This window comes from Corvus moneduloides, chromosome 6 (genome assembly GCF_009650955.1).
Source record: "Corvus moneduloides isolate bCorMon1 chromosome 6, bCorMon1.pri, whole genome shotgun sequence".
In the NCBI taxonomy this organism is placed as follows: domain Eukaryota; kingdom Metazoa; phylum Chordata; class Aves; order Passeriformes; family Corvidae; genus Corvus; species Corvus moneduloides.
Genome location: NC_045481.1, coordinates 23,009,327 through 23,034,007, shown reverse-complemented (window position 1 = coordinate 23,034,007; position 24,681 = coordinate 23,009,327). Strand labels below are relative to the sequence as shown.

General features: G+C 41.9%; 1 protein-coding gene across 12 annotated transcripts in view; it reads left to right on the top strand.

The window, feature by feature from the left end:
• The first annotated feature begins 339 nt into the window (after positions 1–339).
• Positions 340–24,681, top strand: part of GPATCH2L (G-patch domain containing 2 like) — a 46,235-nt gene continuing 21,893 nt past the window's right edge. For 2 of the 12 annotated variants that reach the window (XM_032113332.1, XM_032113334.1), the window contains exons 1-8: positions 667–1,198; positions 1,308–1,978; positions 8,222–8,286; positions 11,640–11,816; positions 12,181–12,260; positions 14,329–14,396; positions 15,306–15,360; positions 17,199–17,284. In XM_032113332.1, coding sequence (XP_031969223.1) covers positions 1,320–1,978; positions 8,222–8,286; positions 11,640–11,816; positions 12,181–12,260; positions 14,329–14,396; positions 15,306–15,360; positions 17,199–17,284 — 1,190 coding nt within the window. In that variant the 5' untranslated portion in view covers positions 667–1,198; positions 1,308–1,319. The other 10 variants (XM_032113336.1, XM_032113337.1, XM_032113326.1 and 7 more) reach the window with 9 other exon arrangements.

The following is a 24,681-nucleotide window of genomic DNA, read 5'->3' as shown; positions in this document are numbered from 1 at the left end:
GTAGTAGCACTGTGAGGTTTAATTTAGGATATACACAATCGGCGTGAGAGCAACGAAATGGAGGAGTTGGGGTACCAAGTTTATTTGTTGTATATTAAAAATAAAATACGATAACCAAGCAACTAAAGGTTACGTCTATGGCAAGGGCTGCCCCGCTGGCAAGTAAGGGATCTGTAATGGCTCCACTGGCGGCACCAGCCACAGCGTAAACAGAGAAGCAAGGAGCACCGCGGCACCCCGCTCCGAGGCGGGCCGGGCGGCGGGGCGGACCGGCGCTAGCCCGGCCAGGCCGTCAGGGCTCGGCGGAGGCGCGGCGGCCCCGCCCGCAGGCGGGGCGGGCGGAGGAAGTGGCCCGGGGAGGCCGGAAGCGGCGCTGACGAGGGGCTGGCGGAGCGGGGCGCTGGCCGGTGAGCGGGGTCGTGGGGAGGCCCGGCGGGAGGCGGCGCGTCCGGGGCGGTGAGGGCAGGTTTTCCCGGTGAAGCTGGGGCGCGTCGGGCAGAAGCAGCGGCGTCTTCTCAGAGGAGAGAGTCGGTGCGGCCGGGTCGCTGAGGACTAAGGGAGGCGGCCTGCGGCAGTGGGTAGTTCACCGGGATGGGGGTGCGGGTGTTTCTGAGCCCGGTGGGGAGAGAAATCCCACGCCTGCAAGGCACAGGTAGGGAGAGAGGGGTGTTGTGAGGTGGGGGATTTGACCAAGACTTTGGGTTTGGCACACTGACAGCCCTGAGGTGTAGGGGTGGTATTTTTCGGCAGTAGGAGTTGGGGCTTGGTCTCCTACACCCTGTTCTAAGGAGCCCAGGGTCCCGCGCGCCTTATTTTGCTCCTGAAGCGATGCTTGCTTGCAAACTACCTGTTTTAGCATCTCTTTTACTCCCAGCTTTGCTGCTTGTCTACTTTTTGGACGACTCAATCTGTTTATCAAGCAGGCTAACCCTTCTCTGTGGCTTACTGATGCCGGCTAGCAAAAACTAGTTCCAGGCTTCCATATCCTTTGGGATGTGTAATTGAGCATGCTACTTCAACACAAAAGATGCAACCTTAAGGCCTTTTCAGACACAGAGCACTTGACCCAGCTGCTGCAGTAGTGAGATCTGTGCCACCATGGCTAGAAGAGGGATTTAACCCTTGCAAAAAGAAGAAGTGAGTGTTAGCCCAGGAAGTGGCAGTTGTCCTGCATTGGGTCCTCCCAGGTAACTCCAAAGTAAGTGTCTAACTCGGTTAATGTTACAAAGGCTATAGCATATTATAGTCCAGTGATGTGTTGGTAGCAGTATTTATGTCTGGTGTTAATTGTTTATTGTCATTTTTAGTAGGCATTGCCAATGGATGAACTGGTGCATGACTTGGCCTCAGCTTTAGAGCAGACTTCAGAACAAAACAAACTGGATGAGCTATGGGAAGAGATGGCCCTAAGCCCACGGCAGCAGCGGCGTCAGCTTCGCAAGAGACGGGGTCGTAAACGACGCTCAGACTTCACACATCAGGCCGAACATGCCTGCTGCTACAGCGAGGCCTCAGAGTCGAGCTTGGACGAAGCTGTCAAGGATTGCCGTGAGGTGCTGACGGGTAATTTCAGTGACTCTGATGACACGGCAGTGGTCAAACGACACCCTGCTCTTAGTGCCACCCTGAGGAGCAAGCAACACTTGTGGCATGAGTCAGACTCCTTTACAGAGAATGCACCTTGTCGACCTCTCAGGCGTCGACGGAAAGTCAAACGTGTGACATCAGAGGTCGCTGCCAGTCTCCAGCAAAAGCTCAGGGTGTCAGAGTGGAACTACGAGAGGGGCTGCAGGTTCAAGTCAGCCAAGAAACAGCGTCTTTCACGCTGGAAAGAGAATGCCCCTTGGACATCTTCCAGTCATGGCCTTTGCGAGTCAGGAGAGAACAGGCCCTTCCTCAGCAAAGGGGGAAGGAAGGAGCGGATGGAGTGTGAAGCTGATGATCAGAAACAGGGCTCAGATGAAAACATGTCGGAATGGTGAGATCTCGGTTTCTTCCCTGTGCTAGTCAGATGGCCGCCTTGCTTGCAGCTGCTTGTAAATGCTGTGCCTTGCTTTTTGAAGTTCTTAAAATTATTCAGTGCTGCTCTCTTTTTGAAGATGAGAAATAGCTGCTTCCAAACTGTAGATTTTTTCCCAAGTCTTTCCTGTCAGTACCGTATGATGACCCAGAACGCTTCCTTGAAAAGTTGGCAAGCTGGTAGGTTTCTGGCTCCTGTTACACAAGGTGTCCTCTGAAATGTCTGTGGCCTTGCAGCTACCACGTGGCATGCTTATGGCCTATGGTTTGGAGAGTAAACCCACAGCTGGCACTTGTGTTGCGTGAGTGATACGAACTGATCTCAGTTTTTTGTTTTCAGCGTTTACTATAAGTAGTAGTAGATAGCGGATCAGGTCTCCCATCATTACTGCTAGCCCTCTGTGCAGGTACTTTGTGAACTTCAGTCTGACCTTGCTTGCAGTTATACATCTCTGCTCTTGATGTGATCCTGAAAGCCTAGCTATGGGGGGAATGTGGTGAGATGATGAAGAGGTTGAGGGGAAGTTATGTTACTTACAGTATAAGCCTGCACAAACAGTGGAGTCTGATGTTTTGGTGTCCAGTTTTGGAGAACTTTGATGAATTTGTGGCAGAATTGCATAAAAGGGATTAAAATGAGGCATTTAAATGTCATGCTCTGAATCTGTGTTGCCCTTGGGAATTTTTTCCCCAAGTGTGACTTATTCTCTCTGTTGAAGGTCTGGGGTCATAAAACTGCTTCTGTCCAAAGTGATTTTTCAGATTAGAAAAGAGGCAACTGCTAAGAATCAAATGGAGGAGATTTCTTAATGAATGGCATACAGAAAGCAAATGTGATTGCTTATTTTCTAATTACCATTGTGTGAGAACAGCAGACATTGAGGAGAGGCATTTAAAACAAACAAACAAAATGTATTCTTTTCCATGAAACATGAGGTTTGGAACTCTACTGCAGGACATTTTAGAGGTCAAAATTTAAATACTTTCAAAAGGGAGCTGTGGAGCATAGATATATGAAGGGCTGTTAAACATTACAGACCAGATGAAAGATCCCACTCAGGGAAGTCCTTAAATTGCTGACTTCTAAAAGCTAGAGGAATATACAGAAGAGTCTGCATTTGTTGTGTTCTCGTGTTCTTTTCTCAAGCATTAACTGTATTAGTCACTATCAGAGGACAGTTGATTTGGAAAGTCTAACTCTTTGATACAGTATGATTGTTCATATGTTGAGTTTCATTTAAGTGTTGTGACAGTCTAGCTCCTGCAGTTTGTCAGAGTGGACAGGTGGCACTTCACTATTACGGCTTTGTGGATGATAGCTGGAAGTGCAAAATTCTCAGTGGTGTTTCTTGGGACTCTGTGAAAAGCTTAGGTTATAGTAAGTCCTCACTGTCCTGGGTCCATGGAACCACTATGGCATTTTTACTGTGTCAGTTGTGATTTGTAGCATGCAACTGTTACAGTGTGGTCAATTTTTTCTTTTAAGAGTGGCTGTTGTTGATAAAAGGTGGGTGGGAAGTGGGGCTTTACAAGAAACTTGTGGATGGAAACTTTTTGTTACTAGTTGTTAAAGCAGTTTTATCTTCTCAGAGCTGTTTGCTAATAGTCCAGGAAAAGAAGTGTGCTAAGTAGCTCCTGAATGTTGCGTGTCAGTGGTGATGGACTGAGAGATACCCTTACTAGATGTGGCAGTGATGGACAGTGTTCCTTGAGTTGTTTTTTTTAACACCAGTCAGAGTCTGTTCCATCAAGTCCAACTTGAACTTAAACCACCAGGCTTTCATCCAGCCTTTGTTTGTGCCAGCCTTGGAAAGAGTAAATAAAGAGCTGTGTCCAGACTGTTACTTCAGGACCATGCTGGGAGATGGCTTTGTTCTGTCTCAGTTGTCCCTTGCTCTCAGACTAATTATTGTGCAAGTATATGCATCAAATGACACTTACCATCTGCTGCCAAGTCCTTGGGATTCTCTCTGGAAAGCTAGCACTTGGAATATTTGACCTCTCCAACACCACATGTGTGATCTGTGCTATGACTCATTAGGGAGGGCCTCCGTTGGAGGGAGGAATACATACAGCCCTCTTCACTGTGGAGTATTCCTCGCAGCAGTGGAGGATCATGCTTTGGTCTCCACTGCTCTAAATATAGCACTTTGCTGCTAGCAGCACAGTGAAATTGTGTTTGCCTCACTCCCACTGTGTTCTAGCTGTATTTTCTGGTACAGTAAGAGAAGTACTTTGCACAGATGTATGACAAGGGCATATCCTGAGAAAGGGAGAAGAAAATTGGATATCTAGGAGAGCAAATGGTGTGGAGAGCTGATGGGAAGAAAGGTGACTGATGCTGCTTGTGGGACTTGGAAGCAATCTGTGGTGATCTGGTGATTTACAAAACTTTCATACTGAATTGGTTCCACTACTGTTCACTCCTCTAGCAGTAGGGAATGTCACAAAACGAAATGGGTTTTCAAGCAAACTAAGTTGTATATTCAGAATGGATTTTTTTTAAACCGTCTCTTTCCTCCCCTCCACTGACACTTGCTTTGGTTTGTTATGCAGGAATGAATCTGTAAATGCCAAAATATCCAGTATTTTCTCTACTTTCTAGAAGGCTTCTTGTCCTAAGTCAGGTCAAAAACCTACTGTATTCAGTTGATAAACTCCCATTCACTGAGAAAATCTTGGATATGGATTCTTAATGAGAAGATAGTTTTTTTTATAGTTTGTTTGTGCGACTATGCTCGGTTTTTTCCTGGAGGAAGATGAGCTGCAGTATTGTGATTCAAAGTGTGCATGAAATGAAATCTTTGAAATTGTTTGCCAAACATGGCAAAAGGTGAACATAAATTGAGAGAAGGATGGATGTGCAGCAACGTGAATGATGATGGTTCTTAAATGGGTAATTATGTGACCCAGTGCCTGATCTATAAATAATTGTGGAAACAACAGAGGAAACACGTGGTTTTAGTTTAAGCAGTCATTTGTGTATTTGTACAAGGGTGACAATTAACTGCTAAGACTGTTAGAAGTAACATGCCTTTCTGTCCCTAAATGTTTTGAGATTCCCTGCAGCCATAATAAAACAAAGGCAAATTATATATTGAGTGTTGAAGTTCTTTCTCTTGTTGGTCTAAGCTGAGTACTTCCAGAATGGTCTGGGTTTGGTTTGTGGGCAGAACAAACCATAGTACAAGAGCTGTCTAAAATATCACTTTGAGTGGTGTGTTTACTTGTGAAAGATATGCAGTTGGTCTCACCTGTTTTCAAGTACCAAAACTCATAATGTGACTTTTTCAAACCTGGAATTCTACTGACCCACCAATGCCATGAGATTTCACTGGCTTAATGGTGATGTGTTTGTTGTGGTTTAACCCAGATAGGCAGCTCAGCTCCACACAGCTGCCTGCTCACTCCCACACAGGGATGAGGGAGGAAAATGGAGGAATAAAAGTAAGAAAGCTCTAAGCTTGAGGTAAAGTTGGTTTAGTAGGTAAAGCAAAAGCTATGTGTGCAAGCAAAGCAAAATAAAAATTCAGTACTTCCTATCAGCAGGCAGATGTTCAGCCATCTCCAGGAATGCAGCATTCCATCATTTGTAACATTATTTGGAAGGACAAACACCACAACTCCAAATGTCCCTGGCTTCGTGCTTCTTTTTCCCAGCTTTTATTGATAAGCATGGCATTATATGATGAAGGATATCGCTGGGGTCAGTCAGGGTCAGCTGTCCAGCTGTGTACCCTCCCAGCTTCTTGTGCACCCCCAGCCTGCTCACTGGCAGGGCAGTGTGAGCAACAGAGACAGCCTTGGCACTGTGTAAGTGCTGCTCAGCAGTAACTAAAACATCCCTGTGTTATCAACACTGATCACAAATCCAAAACATAGAACCATACTACTGTGAGAAAAATACTGCTACTGTGAGAAAAATTTAACTCTATGCAAGCCAAAACCAGTACAATATTCTGGCCTGAGAATGTGACCATCGCTCATCCTGAGTCTGCAGTTAAGTTACTTCACCCTTTGGAAGGGAGCTGCTTCAATGACAGCCTGCCGTTGCATTCATGAGTCTGCCTAAGCTGATGAATTGGAGGCCAGTCTCTCCATAAAAAAAAAAAAAAAAAATCCCGTCTCTTGGAAGGCAAATGACAAAGACAGAGTGTTCAGCTTCCCCTCCTTCTCCAGCCCAGCCTGACCTTCTGCAGCCCCTCGGTGCCTCTTGTTTTCTTATTTTTATAGAAAATCAATATCCCTCCTGACACAAACAATAGCTCAGGCAAAAGAATAAATGGGGGAAACCTGAGATCTCTGTCCATCACCTCTCACTTTAACTCCCCCAAACTATTTAATTATAAGCATGCTTTGCTCCAGGTGTTTGCGACAGTGAAATTGCTAAATGAGGACCATTTTAACCAAAGATTGGGTGATCAATAACACTCTATAGCAGTAGCTTGTCGGATCAATAGCATTCATTATTTCATGGTTAAGGTAAGTAGCCGCCTTTGCAAGTGGAGGTCATTAATCAGTGCTTACTGGACCTGCAGAAAGGCCTGCATAGGAGTCTAGTTTGTGTTCAGCCCTGCAGTGTAAAAGGGGTGGTGAAGAGGGTGAGATCCCTGAAAGTTTGTTCTGGTAGAGCACTGGAGTGATGCATATCTATAAGGAACTAAAGAGCATCTCAACAGCCTGCTTAAAGTACTATTTATATGACCTGGAATCTTGTCAATGCTTTTTTCTTTCTCGGGCACCTTTCCTCTGAGGATGCTAAAACCCTTATGAAGCAGTTACTCCGTCCTTGCATCTGCAGCTTGTGAGGATTGTTTATCCATGCTATCAAAAGGGAAAGCAGGCACACTAAGAGATCGGCCCAGGGTCAAATAGTGAGTTGTTAGGAGAGCTTGGGATGAAATGATTAATTCATGGTTCTCAGTCCTTGGCCTTTAATTGCTGTGGTGTATATGTGGGAGGGTGAATGCATGGCCAAGCTTTATAACGGATTAATTTGGAATTTGATATTAACTTACATGCTGAAATGTGAGAATGATGTACAGATTGTTCATCCATTATACAGTGATGAAGATGCAGAGTTTTAGATATCCAGCATGATAAGTTGACTTGGCTGTACTTTAGAGTGCATTTTCTAAGAGCAATAATGTACTCACAAAACAGGGTTTTATTCTGTGCCTGCAGTTCTTTGGAGTGACATACTTTGTGGTCCCTCATCATTCAGCCTTTTAAATCAAGGTGTTTCCAGTTGATACTGGTCTCTAGTATGATCCAATTTCCTTGGAAAAGAGGCATCAAGAGATACTTTCAAACAGCATTCCCTGACTGGAGCCTGATTCTAGTGCTGACTTACACCTGATGTTCGCATCTAGGTCTTAGTGCTCAGGGAGTAGACAGTAAGTGGTTTCTGCTTGTCCTAGTAATCTCTCAGCTAAATCGGAGGAAGTATTGCCTGAAGTGTCCAAGGGATGATTTCGTGTCAGCATTAAAGCCTTCAGATGCTTGGGACTGACATGAGCATGTACTCCTACAAGTATTCATCCAGTTTTGCAGTCAATTAATGGCTTTCTACACATTAATTTCTAGCTTTATTCTTTTGTTCAATAATTAAATCTCTTAACTGCTTCAGCAAATGCAAAACATGCTATAACAAGGTTGCATTCAGCAGCAGCAAGTCATGCTGTGCTAAGGTATTTAGCTGGAGCGTTGTAAATGTCGCAGCTGCTCTTTACTCCATATAAAATAGAAGTTGCTGGGGGGGGCTGTGTGTGTGACAGTGTAACATTTTTGAGGGAAAGGAATCTGAAGTAGAAAACTTCAGAGGGTTTTCAGTAGCTGTTAAGTGACCCAAGGACAGAGTTTTTAACTGCTCTTAATTTCCTGGTGAGTATTCCAGATGATGTCAGAGTTAGGTTATTAATTCTAGTACCCGAGGCAAATGCCATTTTATTAATTACTTCTTGATAACTTAGAACTAAACTAGATACAGGATTCTACTCTTTTTCAAGTAATGCAGCATTGGTAGGTTTTAGTAGAAAGCAGTTATGTTCTGTTCCAGAGCCAGTCATGTATCTGAAATGCAATTTTTGTGAGACATGTAAAGCACTTTGGTCTTGGAGAAGCTAGTAAACTGTAGTAGAGTGGTTTTTGTTTTGTGCCCGTTGCAATTGTAGCCATGTTTTTTTCTCTGTTTTTGTTCCAGTGAAACCAGCAGTGTATGCAGCAGCAGTGATACTGGCCTGTTCACCAATGATGAAGGCCGTCAAGGTAACAAGTGTCCTGTGATTTTCCTCATGTGCTGCTGGGGAGTTTCTTACTTTCTTTACAAATGCAAAGAAGATCTACATTTCTTTGACATGCAAGAGCACAGAGAGGGAAGTGTGTGAGAAAAACCAGTGGCAGGGAGTGGCTAGAAGTTAAGAAATGAGATGAGGGCTACAAATGTATGATTTTCATAACACTACGCTTTTCCTGCTGAAATACTTTGTGTATCAGATCCATAATATTTGCAATATAAGAAGCTATTACTGTGGAAAGGCACAGACATACAAGAGGAATTTGAGAGCTCTTCATAAGGAAAAAGCACAGCTTATGATTTGTTTCTAGAGGTGTTTTAGGTGTTGCCTACATACCATTAGTGCCTGAATCTGCTACTTGTTTTCTCTATGGGCAGGAAGAGAAGATGGGGAAAAAAGTTACTTAATACTGAAAAGTCACCTAATAGACTGTGCTAGGAAGATGATGGTAATACATGATAGGTTTTATGTCTTTAAATATGTGTTCCTCCCTTGCTTGTGTGTGCATTAATTGATCATAGTATTTTCAATGTCTGTTGAAGAAGTGGTTTCTTAGGAGTTTTGAGTGTGAAGTGCAATCTGGTTTTGTTTATCAACCAACAGAACAGTGTCCAGTTGATGGGGGATATGGCAGAAGTAAGTGTGAAATGGGTTCTAGGAGGCACATAGGCACTGAGGACTATTACATTTGGAGCATGTGGAATGTGACCCTGGAGACCTGCAATTCTGTGCACTCTGATTCTGTCACATTTCACAAGCTAAGATTTGGACGAGCTCTCTTCTGGGAATGTGAGTGCTAAAGGAAGTAGCGTCAGTAGCTCAATGATATATGCTGCTTCCACCAGCTTGTTACTGGCCCAGGTACCTGTGTGAGGCAACACGATGATAGCAAACATGCTTATGTGTTTTCTGATCATATTTTAGGCTGTAGGACCAATCTGTTGTGATCTTAGGTGAGTATAATACTTTCCTTAAGAGTAGGGATTTCAAATATCAGCTTTGACCTTTGCTGAAAAATAACTGTTTCCAGACTCCAATTCTTCAAAGGCAACAGAAAAGTAGAATCTTTTGCCCTCTCTTTTTACTGATGACTGTTCACAGGGAGCTGAAATTAGCGAGCACTTGTATATCAGATGATGAAGCAGAGTGGTGACTGAAGTGTTTTACTTCATCACCTGACACAAGATTGATGGAGACTGTGTAGTGTATATATATGTACTTGTCTGTATGCTTGCCCTATATACTTGCCCTGATTTTATACCCTGTTTTAGACATTAATTTTTGGCTGCAACTAGAAGTAGGATGCTCAATATACAGGAACATGTAGAAATATGACTTAGATAAATTAATGAAGTCCAATTGCAGCCTTCCCTGTCTAGGTACTAGAAAAGGTTTGACATCCTCGTTGTCAGGTCTCTCCCTGTTCAGTTTATACTGTGATAACTTTCTGGCCAAGATGTTTTAGCTTACAGTTATGTTAAAAGGGTTAAAAATATTGTTGCACTTTCAGACTAAATAAAAAATATCTCCTTTTCCCTTTTTTCTATCTTGACAATTCCTAGTCATAAAGTAAATAAAAAAACAACTCTCTGTGTCAGTGAGACAGAGAGAACACAATTTTTTTTTTTGTCACAGATCATCACCTTAGAAATAGTTTTCCAGCACAATTCCAAGCTGAATAATGGGAAATTTAAGATGGCAGCATTCTTAAATAAATGTAGTTTTTTTCCCTTCTTCTTTTGAGATTACATCATGTAATATTTTTGCTGTTGCTAATTAAATAAATCATCTTTGCAATTGCACATACCAGCACACTTCTGTGAGCAGAGAATGATCCTAGTTCATAATTTGATTGTAAGGTGGGGTTTATTTGGTTTTATATTTGTTACATGCATTGGGATCTCTCACAGTGAAAATTAATGGGGTGTTAGCGTATGATGCTGATTGTTAAAGTTCGTCTTGTGAAAATAGTGATTTGAGGTATGACAGGGCACTATGCTCATAGACCCAAATTTCTAGGAATAATTTTGCACAAATTATGATCTCTTAGAAGAACTATCCAACATTACTTACTTTTAATTTACTATGAAGTGGAGATGGGATGTTTATATTTTAAGATGTAACTGTTAGGTTAACTTGATACATGACAGAAAAAACAATGTCAGAGCTTTGGGATAAAGTGTTCTGGCTGTCCTACCTGTTGCTGATTGGAGCTGGTTTTATGTGTTGCTCCTTCAGTTATGTGCAAGATTGCAGCATTCTCACTAGATGAGTTTTTGCTTTCGTATACCATTTTTTTTCTTTTTTTTTCCCCAGCAAGGTGTGTGGGTAGGCATAATGGACTTTGGTCAGGAATAATGTAACTCAGTGAGGAAAGGAGAGTAAGTGGGGATGCTTGAGTTAAGGCTTAATGGTAGGCAAATGAGAGTTTTCCCTAGGGTAGGTGTGTTAGTTTTTTAAGGCAAGATGAAGAACCTTGCAATTACATGGGACTGTTTGTGAGTTGGGCCACTGAAATGCTATGTGTGTCAGGTTCCTTGCCCTCCTTCTGCTTTTTTTTCATATACTGCTCATGTGCTACTGCTCTCAGGGAATTTCTGGCCAGACAGATTTACTATGAACAGTGTCTGATGCAGTTCAGTTTTAGACTGTAACTGCATTAACTGCAGTGACCCAGCTCCATGGAGACTTTGGTCATGACTTCTGTTGCTGCTGCTTTCGTTTTGCAGAGCATTTGTAGTTCTGAGAGATTCTAAGAAATTTTCATTGGGAGCAACTCACAGCATGGTCACCCAGAGTGACCGTTTCTCATAGTTATGTGTTTTTGTCTTAGCTGCTGTCTTAGGAGACTAGGGGTCTTTCTCATCAGTATGTTTCTTTTGCTTACTCTGTGAGCCTGGTCTTCCCCTCTTGTGAAGTCTCTCCTGTGACAGCCTATAACATGTGCCAAATGGTTGGCCTCTACTGGTGTCACAGTAATTACTTCAGAGAAAGAGTTCTGCATAAGACATCACACAACACTGAACTAAGGTTGATGAGATGCAGTAGCAACAGAGTGCTAAACCTGCCCTAGGCAGGTCTATAAAGAGGCTTTGTTCTACAGGGAAATTCTGTAGACTGATGAGTTGGATAGTTTAAAGCATTTAGTGAGGCCCCATAGTTACAGAGGATCATTGAAACAGAATACAAATATACGGCTCTTCAAGAAGGAATTCCTAATGAGACTTCAGCTGTTTCACATTCAGATATGCCTACTTGTATTTTGAGGGACTGTCAGAGGAGACAGTGATGTTATTTGTGGCTAATTCCATCCTGTTTCTTTAGGAGATGATGAGCAAAGTGATTGGTTTTATGAAGGAGAATGTGTTCCAGGATTCACTGTCCCCAACCTTCTTCCCAAGTGGGGAGCTGATCACCGATCTGAAGTGGAGAGGATTGACTCAGGCCTGGACAAACTCTCTGTTTCCACCTTCCTTTTGCCCTCACGGCCGGCTCAGAGAGGTGAGGTCCATATGTGTTTGAGAACTTTTGATGTGATGGCAAGGGTAGATTCTGTTTGTAGGTGTTGCATTTAAATTGGTATTGGTGATCTGTTTTGTTTTTTTAAGATCCAGTTAAGAAAAAGCTGCACTATTGGAGAGTTTACTGAAATAGTCATACCAGCTGCCTGCTGGCAGTCTTCCTTTTTCTAAAACTAAGGATTTTATTTGATTTGTGAAAAAATTGGCATATCTACATCTTCGAGACTGAAAAACAAAGAGACGGAGGATCTGATTTGATTACTGAACTAAGGGGTTTTCCTGATGGTTTTGTTAGGAAGAATCTTCTGTGTTCATTGCTCAGTTTTTCTGCATTTGGTTTTCAGGATTTCATGCTCGCCTGAATCGCCTTCCAGGAGCTGCTGCCCGTTGTCTCCGTAAAGGTCGGAGGAGGCTGGTTGGCAAGGTATGCCCTTTTGGAAGATGGTAATTTTGTATTTGAGATTCTGATCAGTCCTGAAGTACTATTCTAAGATACCATGTAAATTGTTTTCTGTGGAAAGTGGTCCTGTATATTTTTTGTTTCATGTATTGTTTGATTTGTTTAACTGCTTTGACTGTCAGAAGATGATTGAGAGACTAAGTGGATTTTAAGGCATGTTTGGAGTGGCAAAGACAGCTGATCAGCGCTAAAAGCAGTATGAAAGGAGGCCTGAAGAAGAATGACAGGGAGCATAAATATCAAGAAGATTTAGACAGAATGTAGAGGAAAATGGTGATGGCATGAGACTTATGCATGCTCATCTGAGGCTACAAGGGCAGAGAGGTGGCTCAAAGGTGAAGGAAGGCCAAATTTTATATAGGGAAGAAGACTGATATGAATGGCAGCAAAGGAAGGTGGTTTTAGCAGTTGCATTTTTAGTGGGAAGACAGGAGAATAAAAAGGTATATGCAGTAAATGCAGACGAAGCTGACAAAAACCATGGACTAGTTTTATTACATGTAGGGCAAACACCAAACAAAATATCAGTCCTTTTTCTAAAAGAGCAAACAATACTTTGCAGATGTCTGTCTAAAAGTGAGGGATACACCTGGTTGGGTCTGCATCATGGAGTGATGAGTGCTGCTGTTTGTTGTAAAAGATGATTCTGAGAAGGAAGGTGGTGGCTGTGCTTGGCTTTTTTTTTGTTATGATGTGCTCTGTGCTTTTGAAAACATTGGCATAAGTTCTGAGCTGGCTGGCTGTAGTCTGCTAACAAGGTGTCTTAGAGGGGCCTGGAGTCCAGAGGAGTGCGACAGCTGCCTTCTGTTCAGTCATACTTGAAAGATCTTTGTTTGCCCCTTCTTTCTTCCACTCACCTTGCTTAATTGTAACCGGCATTCAAAATATGAATCCTCAGCTGGCAAGAAACTGACTTTAGGAAGGGTTCCTCAGGCCACCTGCAAGTGACTGGGCCTGGCGGCACACCTCTAATGATCCAAATGAGAAGGATAATATTTACTTGTTTAATTCATCTTCATCACCTTAAAGGGATCTTTGTCATTTGCAGCGGAGGTCACTGCTCCCCCTTCCCCATCTCTCTCGAAATTGTAATCATAAATAATGAGTTTCATTCAGAGCTCCCCGCTAGCAAGCTGCTAATTACCAAAAGTACGGCTTGTAATTTACACAGTAATAAACCGTAAATTTAAACATTATGGCACTTTAAGTTAATAATTTTCCTGCTGTAACAAATAGCCCATCTTTCACCCCTGCTGCTACAACTGCCCCCAAACTTTGAGTGTTTTTGGCCCATGTACCTGGCACAAAAGAACCTTACCTGTGAAAGACTTTTGCCCTCATCTTCAGCCCCTTGCTGAAAAGTATACTTCTTTCTTGGAGGCAGTTGCTATGCAGATGTGAACAACTGGTGCTTCAGGCTGTGTGTGTGTGTATGCCAGCGTCAAGCACATACGCAGGGCGGCGTCTTGCAGGAAGTAACCTGCTCCCAGAGCAAGTCCTTTCTCCTAGGTCCTACCTTTTCTTGAGTTGCTAGAGGTTCTGCTGCTGAATTGCTGCTTTCAGAAAGGACAAAAGCATCATGCTTTCACTCCTTATTTTATTCATTGGTGGTTGGTGAATCCCCACTGTTATTGGAACAGTGTAGTGTCCTATCTTAGCTGGTTTCTGGCCGACTGACCCCAGTAACGTGGAAAGAAGCACTTCGTAGCCATTTCCTGGGCTCTCATGCATCCTTGTGCTGCATACTTTTTACTAGTCCAGTCCCTGGCGTATTCCTCTGTAAGCAATTATCATAACTAAAAATAAAAACCAAACCTCATAAATAAAATTGTATTATCTTCTGCCATTCTTATTAGTTAAATCATCTCAGGTGAAGTTCTAAAAGGAAGGAGTGAACATGTTTAGCTGAGAGTGAGCTGGTAAGGAAAGGATGTGACCCAGGGGAGTAAGATTTGTTCTTACTGGCAGCAGCAAGCTATTCTCTGCTCACTGTGTGAGAGTTTGCAACCTTTTACCTGTCTTTGTGTTTCAGGAGACCTCCATGAGCACTCTGGGCACCGAGAGGCTAGGTCATATTGTTAGTGATCCGCGCCAGAAAGAGTAAGGCCCTTAACAACTGTTGTATAGAACTCTGGGAGGGGAGGAAGAACTATAGGGTCCTCTTCCATTCTGGGGCTGAAGGACACGAAGAGCTGGGTGGACACTTAAGCATAACCTGTGGAATGGGATACAGGATTCTACTGATGGCTTCTCTGTTTTCTTACTCAAAATTGCTGACTTCCCCTTTGTTTTATATGTATGTTTATATAAGGCTGCCCCAGTGTGTGGACACTACTCTTATGCCCCTTTTTTTTTTGCAGTCAGCTTTTTCTTTCCTTCTCCCTTATAATGTGCCATTGCAGTAACTGCAGATCTTTTGGACATTAAGAGAGGACTGAGCCCCATACGTTCATTTTTAAAAATGCTGCTTTGTGGAGCCACACTATGGGTGCATACCTAGACTGCAGAAATGATGCTGACAAGGCAGCTGTGAAATTACTTTTTCTTTCCTTGATGTTCTGTCTCTTTCCCCAGTTAGCGTATTTAAATTGTAGTCAGCGCTGGAAATAGTCATGGTGCCTATCCTTTGGCATCTCCCTAATGCTGTTCTGGGGAATGGGTAGGTAAGGATCGCACATCTTGACTGTAGCACAGTGGGACCAGCCTTCACCAGCTGTTGATACCTTATTTTCTTCTTTGGATCTGAAATTTGTTGTTTTTAATATGACTCCTGATGATGTTTAATCTTTTTCCTTCTCCCTCTATCTTTGTTCTTCCCTTCCCCTTATCTTCTTACCCCCAACCCTCCTTTTTTTTCCCCCCATGTTCCTTCCTTGGCATTGCTCCCACCTGTCCTTTCGACTCTGCCTCCTTCCAGTTTTTGGTTACCATCCATGGGGAAGAGAGATCGCAACCAGGTAAGATGACTCTGCTCTTCCTTTTTTATTTTCTTGGTTTCCTTCTCTCTAGAAAGAGCCCAATGCTGGCTTCTGATTTCCCACACACTGTGGCCTGTGCACATGAGGTAAGGCAGTCCTGTCCCTTCTCATTTTGTTACCTGATGTCTTCTGGGCTTTGAACACAACCCATTTCTCAGGCATTGTATTGTCTATTTAAACTGAATATCTCAGGAAATCCTTTTATTTATCTCCCTGTTTCAGGTTAGTGTAGGCCTTCTTTTGTGGCAGTGAATGTGAGGGAAAATGCCTCTTGACAGAAAGAGCTTTGGCCTCTCAAAATTCCATAAGAATTGGAACATTTTTCTCTTTTTAAATGCTTTGTTTTGCCTTGTTTGGCTCAGGCTTCTACCTGATAGTCACATCCACAGAGAAGGGAAAAACTGGTGAGTTTAAATGCTGTAGTTAAATAGCAGCTGTAACAGGAAAATGTAAGGGGTGATAAGCAGGAGAAATAGGCATTCTTGTAACTGAAATTCTTGCGTGTGCATTTTTATATTCTCCAGTAAGTCTTTCTTAGCTTCAGTGTTAGAGGGTTTTTTTACTTAAGATATAAAAGCTCAGGTTCTTAGTAGCAAAGAGCAAAAAACAACAATCTTCCATTTGAGCAGTCATGTTGTAACAGTGTTCCTGGCCATACACACTCCTTTATATTCCTATGCGAGTTGTTTTATGGTTGGTGAGCAGTAGGACTGAAATTTGTTTTACCTTTCAGGTGACTAAAAATATGTGTATGGCAAGAATTAATTTTCAAGCCTTTGTGCAATTGTGTATTTTCCATTAACGAGAACATTTTAAGATTGCTTTTATATTGCTAAAGATAAGAGTAACTACATAAGCTTTAAAATGACCCAAAGTAAGTAACTTTTGTTTTTCTTAAATGGGCTTGAATCAGCCATTCTAGTAACAGAGGGTTCCTGGTGATTCTCCCTACTGTGCAGTTGCAGTGTTACTTCACTGACAGTAAATGAGCAGTCTCACTTAAGGAGGAGCTCCCTGATAGCAGCAGCTTTGTGGAGCATCTTCTTTCTCAGAAAGATGGAGGGTAAAGGGCTAGTACTGAGTTCTGAAGTTGCAGATAGCTTGTATGATGAGTCATGCTACAGGTGTGGATTGTTCCTTTGTCCTTATTTAAAAATGCATCAGTAATCCTAGTAATACAAGAAAAGTGTTCTGGAGGTTGGTGTAGCACTCTGCAAAGCATAGAGAAATTCGTTTCCTGCTTGAGGTGTGAATTATAAATAAAGACAAAATGCCGAATGGAAGTATAAAGGAGGTGCCCCAGAGAGACTACCAGTCTAAAGCTTCTACTTATATATTGAGCAAAGTTTGTTCCATGCATTGATTGACCAGATTATTCCATTTCTGTCCTGACCATTAAAAATCCCGACCACTGCATTTTCTACAGCAAGCTGTCTTGTGCAGGTTTGATGCCCTCAGGATTTGTCTAGTGTATGTCTAACAGAGGATCTTAGATTAGCCTGACCATGCATTGTTTCAAAAATTTGTTTTAAGCAGTTTGCAAAGACAGTTTGTGAGGTTGGTTGGGAGTGGAAGGAGCAACTCACTTGCCGTGGAAGGAGCAACTCACTTGCTGTGGAATGAATTGGGAGCTCATTGTGAACTTAACCTGGGGGATCTGAATCTTCTAGAGGGCTGTTTCAGTGATATACACAACCTTTGGGAATATGGGAGCTGCTCTGTGGAAAGTTCTGTGCTTGCACAATTCATAACAGTGACTTTTTTCTCTACAAAGTGAGAGTCTGTCCTCATCTAGTCCCAACCCTTGAGGTGCCAGGAAGGTCTCCTTATACTGTATGAACAGCTAAAAAATAGATCTGAGGAGCTTTATCTGGACACTATTTCTTTTAATGCTTTGCTTAAATAAAATCTCTTGACTTTCCAGTTCAATCCATTATCTCCTCTGTACTCTCTGGATGTGCTTGCTGATGCTTCCCACCGAAGATGCTCACCAGCACACTGCACTGCCAGGTAACTCCCTTGCTTTGCTCTGTTGGGGTTGTCTCACTTCCCTCTCCTGGATATCTTCAGTAGTACTGTGCGATCTGAACAGTACTCATGGACCTGTAGGTTAACACGCTGTTCTCTGGGAAGCCCGTGTTCAAACTTAGCATAAAACGCAGCAACGCAGTTTATTTGAGAGTGACAATAAACTGAGGACTTACAGTATATGAAACAGTGTATGACAGGCAGAGCTGTTCCTTTAGAAATAACTGCAGTCTGTTCTGAAATGTGCAATGAGTTGCTGCAAGTCTGTTTTATGGGTCCAAATGGACATAGTATCATTGCCCACTATTAAAATTGGAACAAGATGAGAGGGAAAGTGCTGACAAACTCATGTGGGTGACATGTTGAAGCATTTTGGTATCTTAGGTGTCTAAAATAGACCCTTTGAGCAGATTAAGAACTCACCTGAGGTGACCTGCAATGGCTTGATATCCCTCTATAGCAATAGGTAAAATTTAGATCTGGTCTGGCCAGATGTTGGGTACATTTGAGTCTGCATAGTTTGGGTTAATATACTATTCAGGCACCTTCTGCTGACTAATCCTAAATTAAATTCAAGTGTTGGCCTTAGAGGTGACTCCTGTTTCTGTGCTGCAGGTGACTATCTAAAGGTAAGGTGCCCTTGAGCTCTTTCCTTGTGCAAGTAGACAAAGCCTTGCTTTGGACACAATTCTGCTTATGTGCTTGTACCAGGGACCCAATCTGAAAGAAATGTCTGGACTTTCAGCTTCATGGCTTTCTTTCCCTTGTTAATTAGCAAATAGAGCATGAAAAATGTACTAAGGTTGTATGTGTCTGAACGGAAGCTTGGCACCCACCCAGCAAAGCCTCTCTTCGCACTGGCTTCTGCAGGGAATTTTGCGATGTCGCACCATGACCTCATGCTGCTGTAGCCAGCATGTTAAAGCTGGAAAAGGGGAGGGTGGAAGAAATCAGCTCTTAAATGTTCAACTGGATGAGCATAAAAAGAATTCAGAAGATTTGCATCAGCAAATTGATTCCTTTCTGTGCTTTTGCCCCACTCTGGGGATGTTTTCTGCCTCTGAAGCAAAAAGATCGAATGGTCTCTTCAGTTTCAGCCAGGATAACCGTACTTGTGCCTCCAGTGTTTTTCTTGGTGCTTTATAGAAGTTTGTCTTCCAGGAAGGTGGGCTGGACAAAATCCTGCTCACAAATTCAAACTGGGCAAAATCTCTACCTTTATGATGGTCGGTGAAGGCCCTTTCCAAGGCCAAGCTCTTTGCAAGGGATTTCTAAACCTGGAGAGATTGTGTTTGCTAGGTTTTTCTGGGTACAATCTAACCAGTTAGTATATATGTTTGGTTCCCTCCTCTAATGAGCAGGTGACTGGTGTCTTGACAAATGTAATCACTGATGAATTTTTACTGAGTTGACAGAGAAATTGTACCATCCCAGATGCAGTTGTTGCCTGGAGTTTGAGAAAATAGTTCCTATTTTAGTGTGAAATGTGCTCAAGAACCTTTATAGGAGAAAGAAATATGAAAAGAATGAATGTGTTTTGTAGCCCCATGTATGTGGCAAGGGTTGAACTCTGGTACAAGGAGCTTGCTTTATGTAAAGATGTTGCTAAGGGCACAGAAGGAAATTGTTTCTTCAAAGAAACGTTTTCTTGATAGTAGTTGTTCTTTAGCTTTTACATATCAAGCATACTAGTTAGTAGTCCATTTTCTTACAGGATGTTGAGGTGATCTCTGTAAGCTCAGATAAGCTATTGCCCCAGTTAACATCTCCTGCTTTTGCCATGTATGGAATCAATTTCAGTAGTTTGTGCTTTAGGAAGCTTCTAACAGCTTGCACCTCATCCTGAAGAAATTCAACTCAGAAATTTGCCAGAATGGGATGTGTGTGTGTGTGGGAAGCAAATCCTCTGAAATAATATGAAACATAATAGAAAAGAAGTGGTCTTGATATTGTGGCCATCGAGTTTCTTCAACCTGATGCCTGCTGTGCCACGCAAAATCGCCTTTCTCTGCTTAGTTTCTGCTATCACTGAGTGTGTCCAGTGGAGTATAGTTACCAAGTGGAGTCTTTTCTCTGCTGTGGAACTGTTTTCTTAGTCTCAGTGGTAGATTTTGGTGCAGTTCATCTGGAAGACTGGTAACCCAGTACTTTTGTTAAGACAGAGCTGAAGGCCAGAATACTTAGCGCATCTGAGGGTTGAGAAAGAACCGCCTCTTTGACACTGACAAGCCTATGTGGAAGGTTCCTTAGGAAGTCTTATTTGAAAGTCTGTATAAATCGTACACTACCTTTCTTGATTTATGTCTGTGATGAGAAGAGCTTTCATTCAAAGTGTATGCACAGCACTGGGAATTTCACACCCGTCATTAGAAGCAGTTTTGTGTGTGTGGTGACTGTTATCATTAGTGGTATAATTTTATTTTGTGAACCAAGGAGAGTTTTCTGCTTTCTTGCAGTCCTCCCAAGGGATGGCTGGTGTATTAATTTGCTGTATTGCCTCCTGGCTGTTCCCAGACTGTTTTTCCTCTTCATCATGGAATTTTTAATGGCCCTGCTGCCTCTCGGGAGGCATGCAAGGAAGAGTACCTCAGGGATCTCTTCTTTTTTCACATGCCTATAATTACTCTCCTTTAAGAGCACAAAGCGTTTGCTAATCATGTCTTGTCTGTTAAGGTTTCGATTTCATGATGCAGACTGCTAAAAGCAAGCAAGTAGAGACTTGCATGGGCAGCTCAAGGGATCCTTCCCTCTTTCCCCTCTGCCTATTTGCCTCTCTGGGAGGAGTGGTCTGAACAGAATTTTGTTGTTGAACTCCTTCTACTTAAGAGGATTTTGTATAGGCTGAAGTTGAATATCTTATTAGATTTTGGTTATTCAATATTCTGTTGGTGAGAAGATGTTGTAGGTTGTTGGTTGATGGAATGTTATTCCCTTGAGGCAGGGTAAGAGTTTCAGAAGAGCCTAGAACCAATGTTCCCTTTAATTTGAATAGCAGGCAGAATAAGAGAGGAAGGTAGAAGATAAATTGTCCCTAATGCCATTTATTACTTGCCTAGCCTTGAAAATAGGATTATGGGTGAAGAAAAGCAATTAAATGTTCCCACTGGAGGTCACAGGAAAAGTGGACCTCAAATGGCAGGTAGATGTTGAAGGTGGAGACTTGAAGAATTGTATTAGGCTTTTGAACAGCACAAATAAAGAATATTGCTTTGCATGTACTCTGTTAATACTAACTGCAAATCTAGAGTTTAATCTGATTTAGAAGCAAGTCTGTCATCTTGTCTGGAACATGGGATAAAGATGTAGAGGGGTGAGTGATCATCTTCTCTTCATTTACTGCCAGTTGCCCCGTACCTTGGATTTGATGGTGCTGTTAAATTGAACAGACTTGAATGTCTCAAATTCCAACTCCATCTCTAGAAATATGCTTGTGAAAATAAATCTTGTTCTGTCACTTCTGTGTCTGTGCACAGAGATCCTAGTATTTCTGCCTCTTACCCAAGCATGTGGAAATCCAGAGACTGCCTGCAATGTCAGGCCTTTTCTGAGGCAGCCGAAGGAGTAGATGTCCACAATTTCATACTTTCCTGCTTGATCAGGACAGTATCCAGTTCATTCTATGCAACTTATCCACACATCTTTATTGTCCTGGAATATTCTTTATGTGAAAATGCCTGCTGTCAACTGCTTTAGACATCTGTCTTCCTATTTTTTTTTAACTCTTTTCCCTTTAGCTGGAGCACTTTCATGTCTTCCTTTGCTAAAGCCTGGCTAATATTCCAGTTGGGAATATAACTGAATTCTTCTGACAGGCATGCAATGAACAGCAGCTATCAACTTAGTGTCACATGCAGTTGACTGAGGCCTGATGTTCCCATTTTGATGAATCCTAATTCTCTAGAGTGAAAAATAAATTCCCCTTGGCTTCAGAATTTTTTTACTTGCTATTTCAAATCTGTGTAGTCAGCAGATCTGGCAAATAGGAGTCTTTCTGGCATAGTTACAGTGTGATTCAGTGTGAAAATAGGGAGTATAATATATAGGATCACCTCATCTCTACTTAGAGTGCTTACATAGAAAACAAGAAGAAAATGTGTTCACTTGCATTTGCCGCATGCAGACTTTTAGGAATGGAATTGCCACATCATTATAATGTTTGCTAGGAACAGACTGCTGCTGTTGAAGACCTATGAGATTTGGATGATTTAAGAAGTGAGCTGACCTATTAGTAATTTTGGAATCTGAAAATGTGCTCTAGAAGCCTTCCTGTGAGGCTCTGCAGGGCATAGGAGACTGCTGTGCATCGGGAATATCTACACTGGGATGTGATAACAAGAACTGCTTGTGCGTGTGGGAGCTTTGCGTGCAGATAGGATGAGCAACTTGTATTGATTTACGCGTTATGTGCAGATTAGACTGGTGCCCAGCTGGCTCTGTAGTCAAAGAGGAGAAAGAATTCTGCTTTTACTATTAATTTTGTGAAGCCACCATCAACAGCCTCAGGTAACACCTCAGGGCTTAGAGCAAGAGCCTTTCATTTGGTTTGTTTGCTCTGAATAGAGCATCACAACAGCAACAGCTGGGTTGTGTGGAGTTTTAGTAGCAGTATCTTTGTTAAAAGGCAGTCTCTATTAACATTCACTTTAACATGAGGATAATAACATCCCTTGTTTTTATAGTCATAGACTAATGACTGCCTCTCACTTTCACTGCATAATCCATGTGCTTTGCTTCTTCTAAGGATAGGGTTAGAATAAAGAGGGTAAGCAGACAAACTGCATGATGTGAGATTACAGCGAGAGGCATACACCTACAAGTGTGCAATGTGCCTCCTGCCTACAAGAAGGCCACAGACTATTACACTTAGCTCTGTATGGCCTTTTCAGAGACCTTTGTTGTGAGATGGAGCCGGTTTTTATCCTGAATTTTAAAAGAGTGGGCTTCATGCTACAATTTAGACTTCACAGATAGTGAAGTTTTCAGGGACCTGATGCTGTTCAGTAAGGTTCTTTGTGGGCTGGTGTCTGCTTGTGCTCTGTGCTGTCTCCCACAGATTGTATGGCCAATCTTAATTTTCTGTTGAAATCCTGTGGTAGATGTAAAACAGTGGCAAGCGCCAGTGCACAGTCATCTCAAACTGTAGAAGTGAGACGGGTGTCCTGGGTAGGCAATTACTGGTCACTAAAAAACATGTAAATAAAGTCATAGAATAAATATGTGGAAAAGAAATGAAAGGAAACATTACTTCTGACACTTAGAGACTACCATGAATTTCATCTTTCTGCATAACAAAGCCTGTTTTTTCTCCAGCATGACCTGCATGCAGAAGTGGGAATCATAAGTACTATGTTAAAAACAAAAGACAAATTCATATTTCCTGAATAATTCCTTTAGTTTGTGATTACAAAAAATATTATCACTGTCAAAAAGACACAATAGACTTTTCATATTGTTGAAAGCCATTTTTTCTATACATGTGTAATTTTTCATTCACTAACTCCTGGCAGTGACTGCTGTGTGAGTTGAATATATTGCAGCCAACGAAACAGCCACATTTTGGATCCTGATATGTTTCTCTAAGTGTATTCTCCTTTTTCGCTTCCCAGGTTATAATTTATCTCTAGACTGTAAACTAGGTTTTCACATTAGTCTCTGGTCGCCTGGCAGATCCACCTGTGACTAAGCACTGCAACTTTGTTTTTTTTTCTTGTGATCAACCTGTCATAGTCCAAAAGAAACCAGGGAATTATTTTCTCATTACTGTTTATTCTATGACTTTGTTTACATGTTTTTTAATGACCATAACATTGAAGAAAGCATAGGGGCCTAGCAGAAGAGATTGAAGCCTAGTAAGGACAGTGTAAGTCCTGTTCTAGTTTGTCAGTTTAGGCCCAGATCTTTCATCTCACAAAGTTCTGGTCTCAGACTTCTTCACAGAGACGGCTGTGGCAATGCACAAATATGCATTTTCTGTCAGCCTTTCCTGTTCTAGTCTACTTTAGAGTAATTTTTAACTGTTCAGAAGAGTTGTTAAAATTCAGCTTTGGAAGAAGGACTAATTCCTCATTGCAACTTGTCAGTGATATTTTCACATTTTAGAGTTCAGCCTGTCCGTTGCTATGTTGGGTACTGTGCATATCCATGATTTGATTTTCCTAGTGGCGGTGGTGTTTGTAGGGGTCTATAGGAGTGTGCTGTTAAACTGGGATTCAGTAATTCTATTATCTCACTGATACAGACCTGCATGTAAGCTAGTGATTAGAAATTTGCATTGAAAAGTGTGATATCTACCAGAAATGTGCATATTTCGTAAGTTATACCTCAGACATCCTTTCTGTCCATGCCTTGATGAAGACTATCATCCCTGAGTGCAGTCTTCTACTCTTCTCTCTCCCAAGGTACTTAGCACCTGGAGATGCATGCAGGTTTATGGTGCTTGTAAGGTGCACCAGCCATTTGAAATGACACTTTTACCACTGGGTCAGTCAGAGCCAGTGAGTAATCAATAGGTTCCTGATTTACTAAGTGAAGTGTGGGTGATCAATAAGGGATAAACCTGAATGAAAAACATGTTACAGAGAACAATTTATGACCTCTGAGCCTTTGTATCTTAGAGGCAGGGCTACTAGATACTGTATTCTTGCTAGTAGTCTTCAGCTGAAGTATGATTTGCCTTTACTTTCACTTCAAGAAGGGATTTTGAGATTCTTCTGTTTTAATTTTTCTTTTTTTACCCCTTGTGTAATAATCAGGTAAGGGTAGATGTTTGAGTACGTTGCTGAGAGCCAGGAGCTCTTATGCAAAATCTACCTGTAACATTTGTGAACTGAGGAAAATTGCATAAAGTCTCTTGGAAATGATAGTGCATGCTTCTTTCCTAGTCCACAGTGATTCTCCACCAAAGATCAGCTGGCTAATGTTGGTGTAAGCTCATAAAATTAACAAGGGAACATTTTAAAATTATTTTTGTTGTTATTGTTACAGTATTTAAAATTAGTTGGATTATTAGATACAATTATGTAGTCATAAAGTTACTAATCTGTGTCACTGATGCAAAATAAAAAATGCAATCTTTTGCTCAGGCTATGTGTGTTTAGATGTTTCAGAATACATGGTTACAGCTAGGTTAAAACACTGCATAGCCACTGTTATAGTCATGTACAAAAGCAGTTTTTAGCATATGCGAAGTTACTTAAAGGTGAATCTCTTCAATGTACAAACATGAGATTTGAATGTGCATTCTATAGATGTGCCAGTATTTTTGAAAGCTTTTCACCTCCAGGGATCATTTCTCTACCCATCTCCCTGGGCAGTCCATTCCAATGTTTGACAACCCTTTCCTTGAACAAAGTCCTCTTGATATCCAATCTGAACGTCCC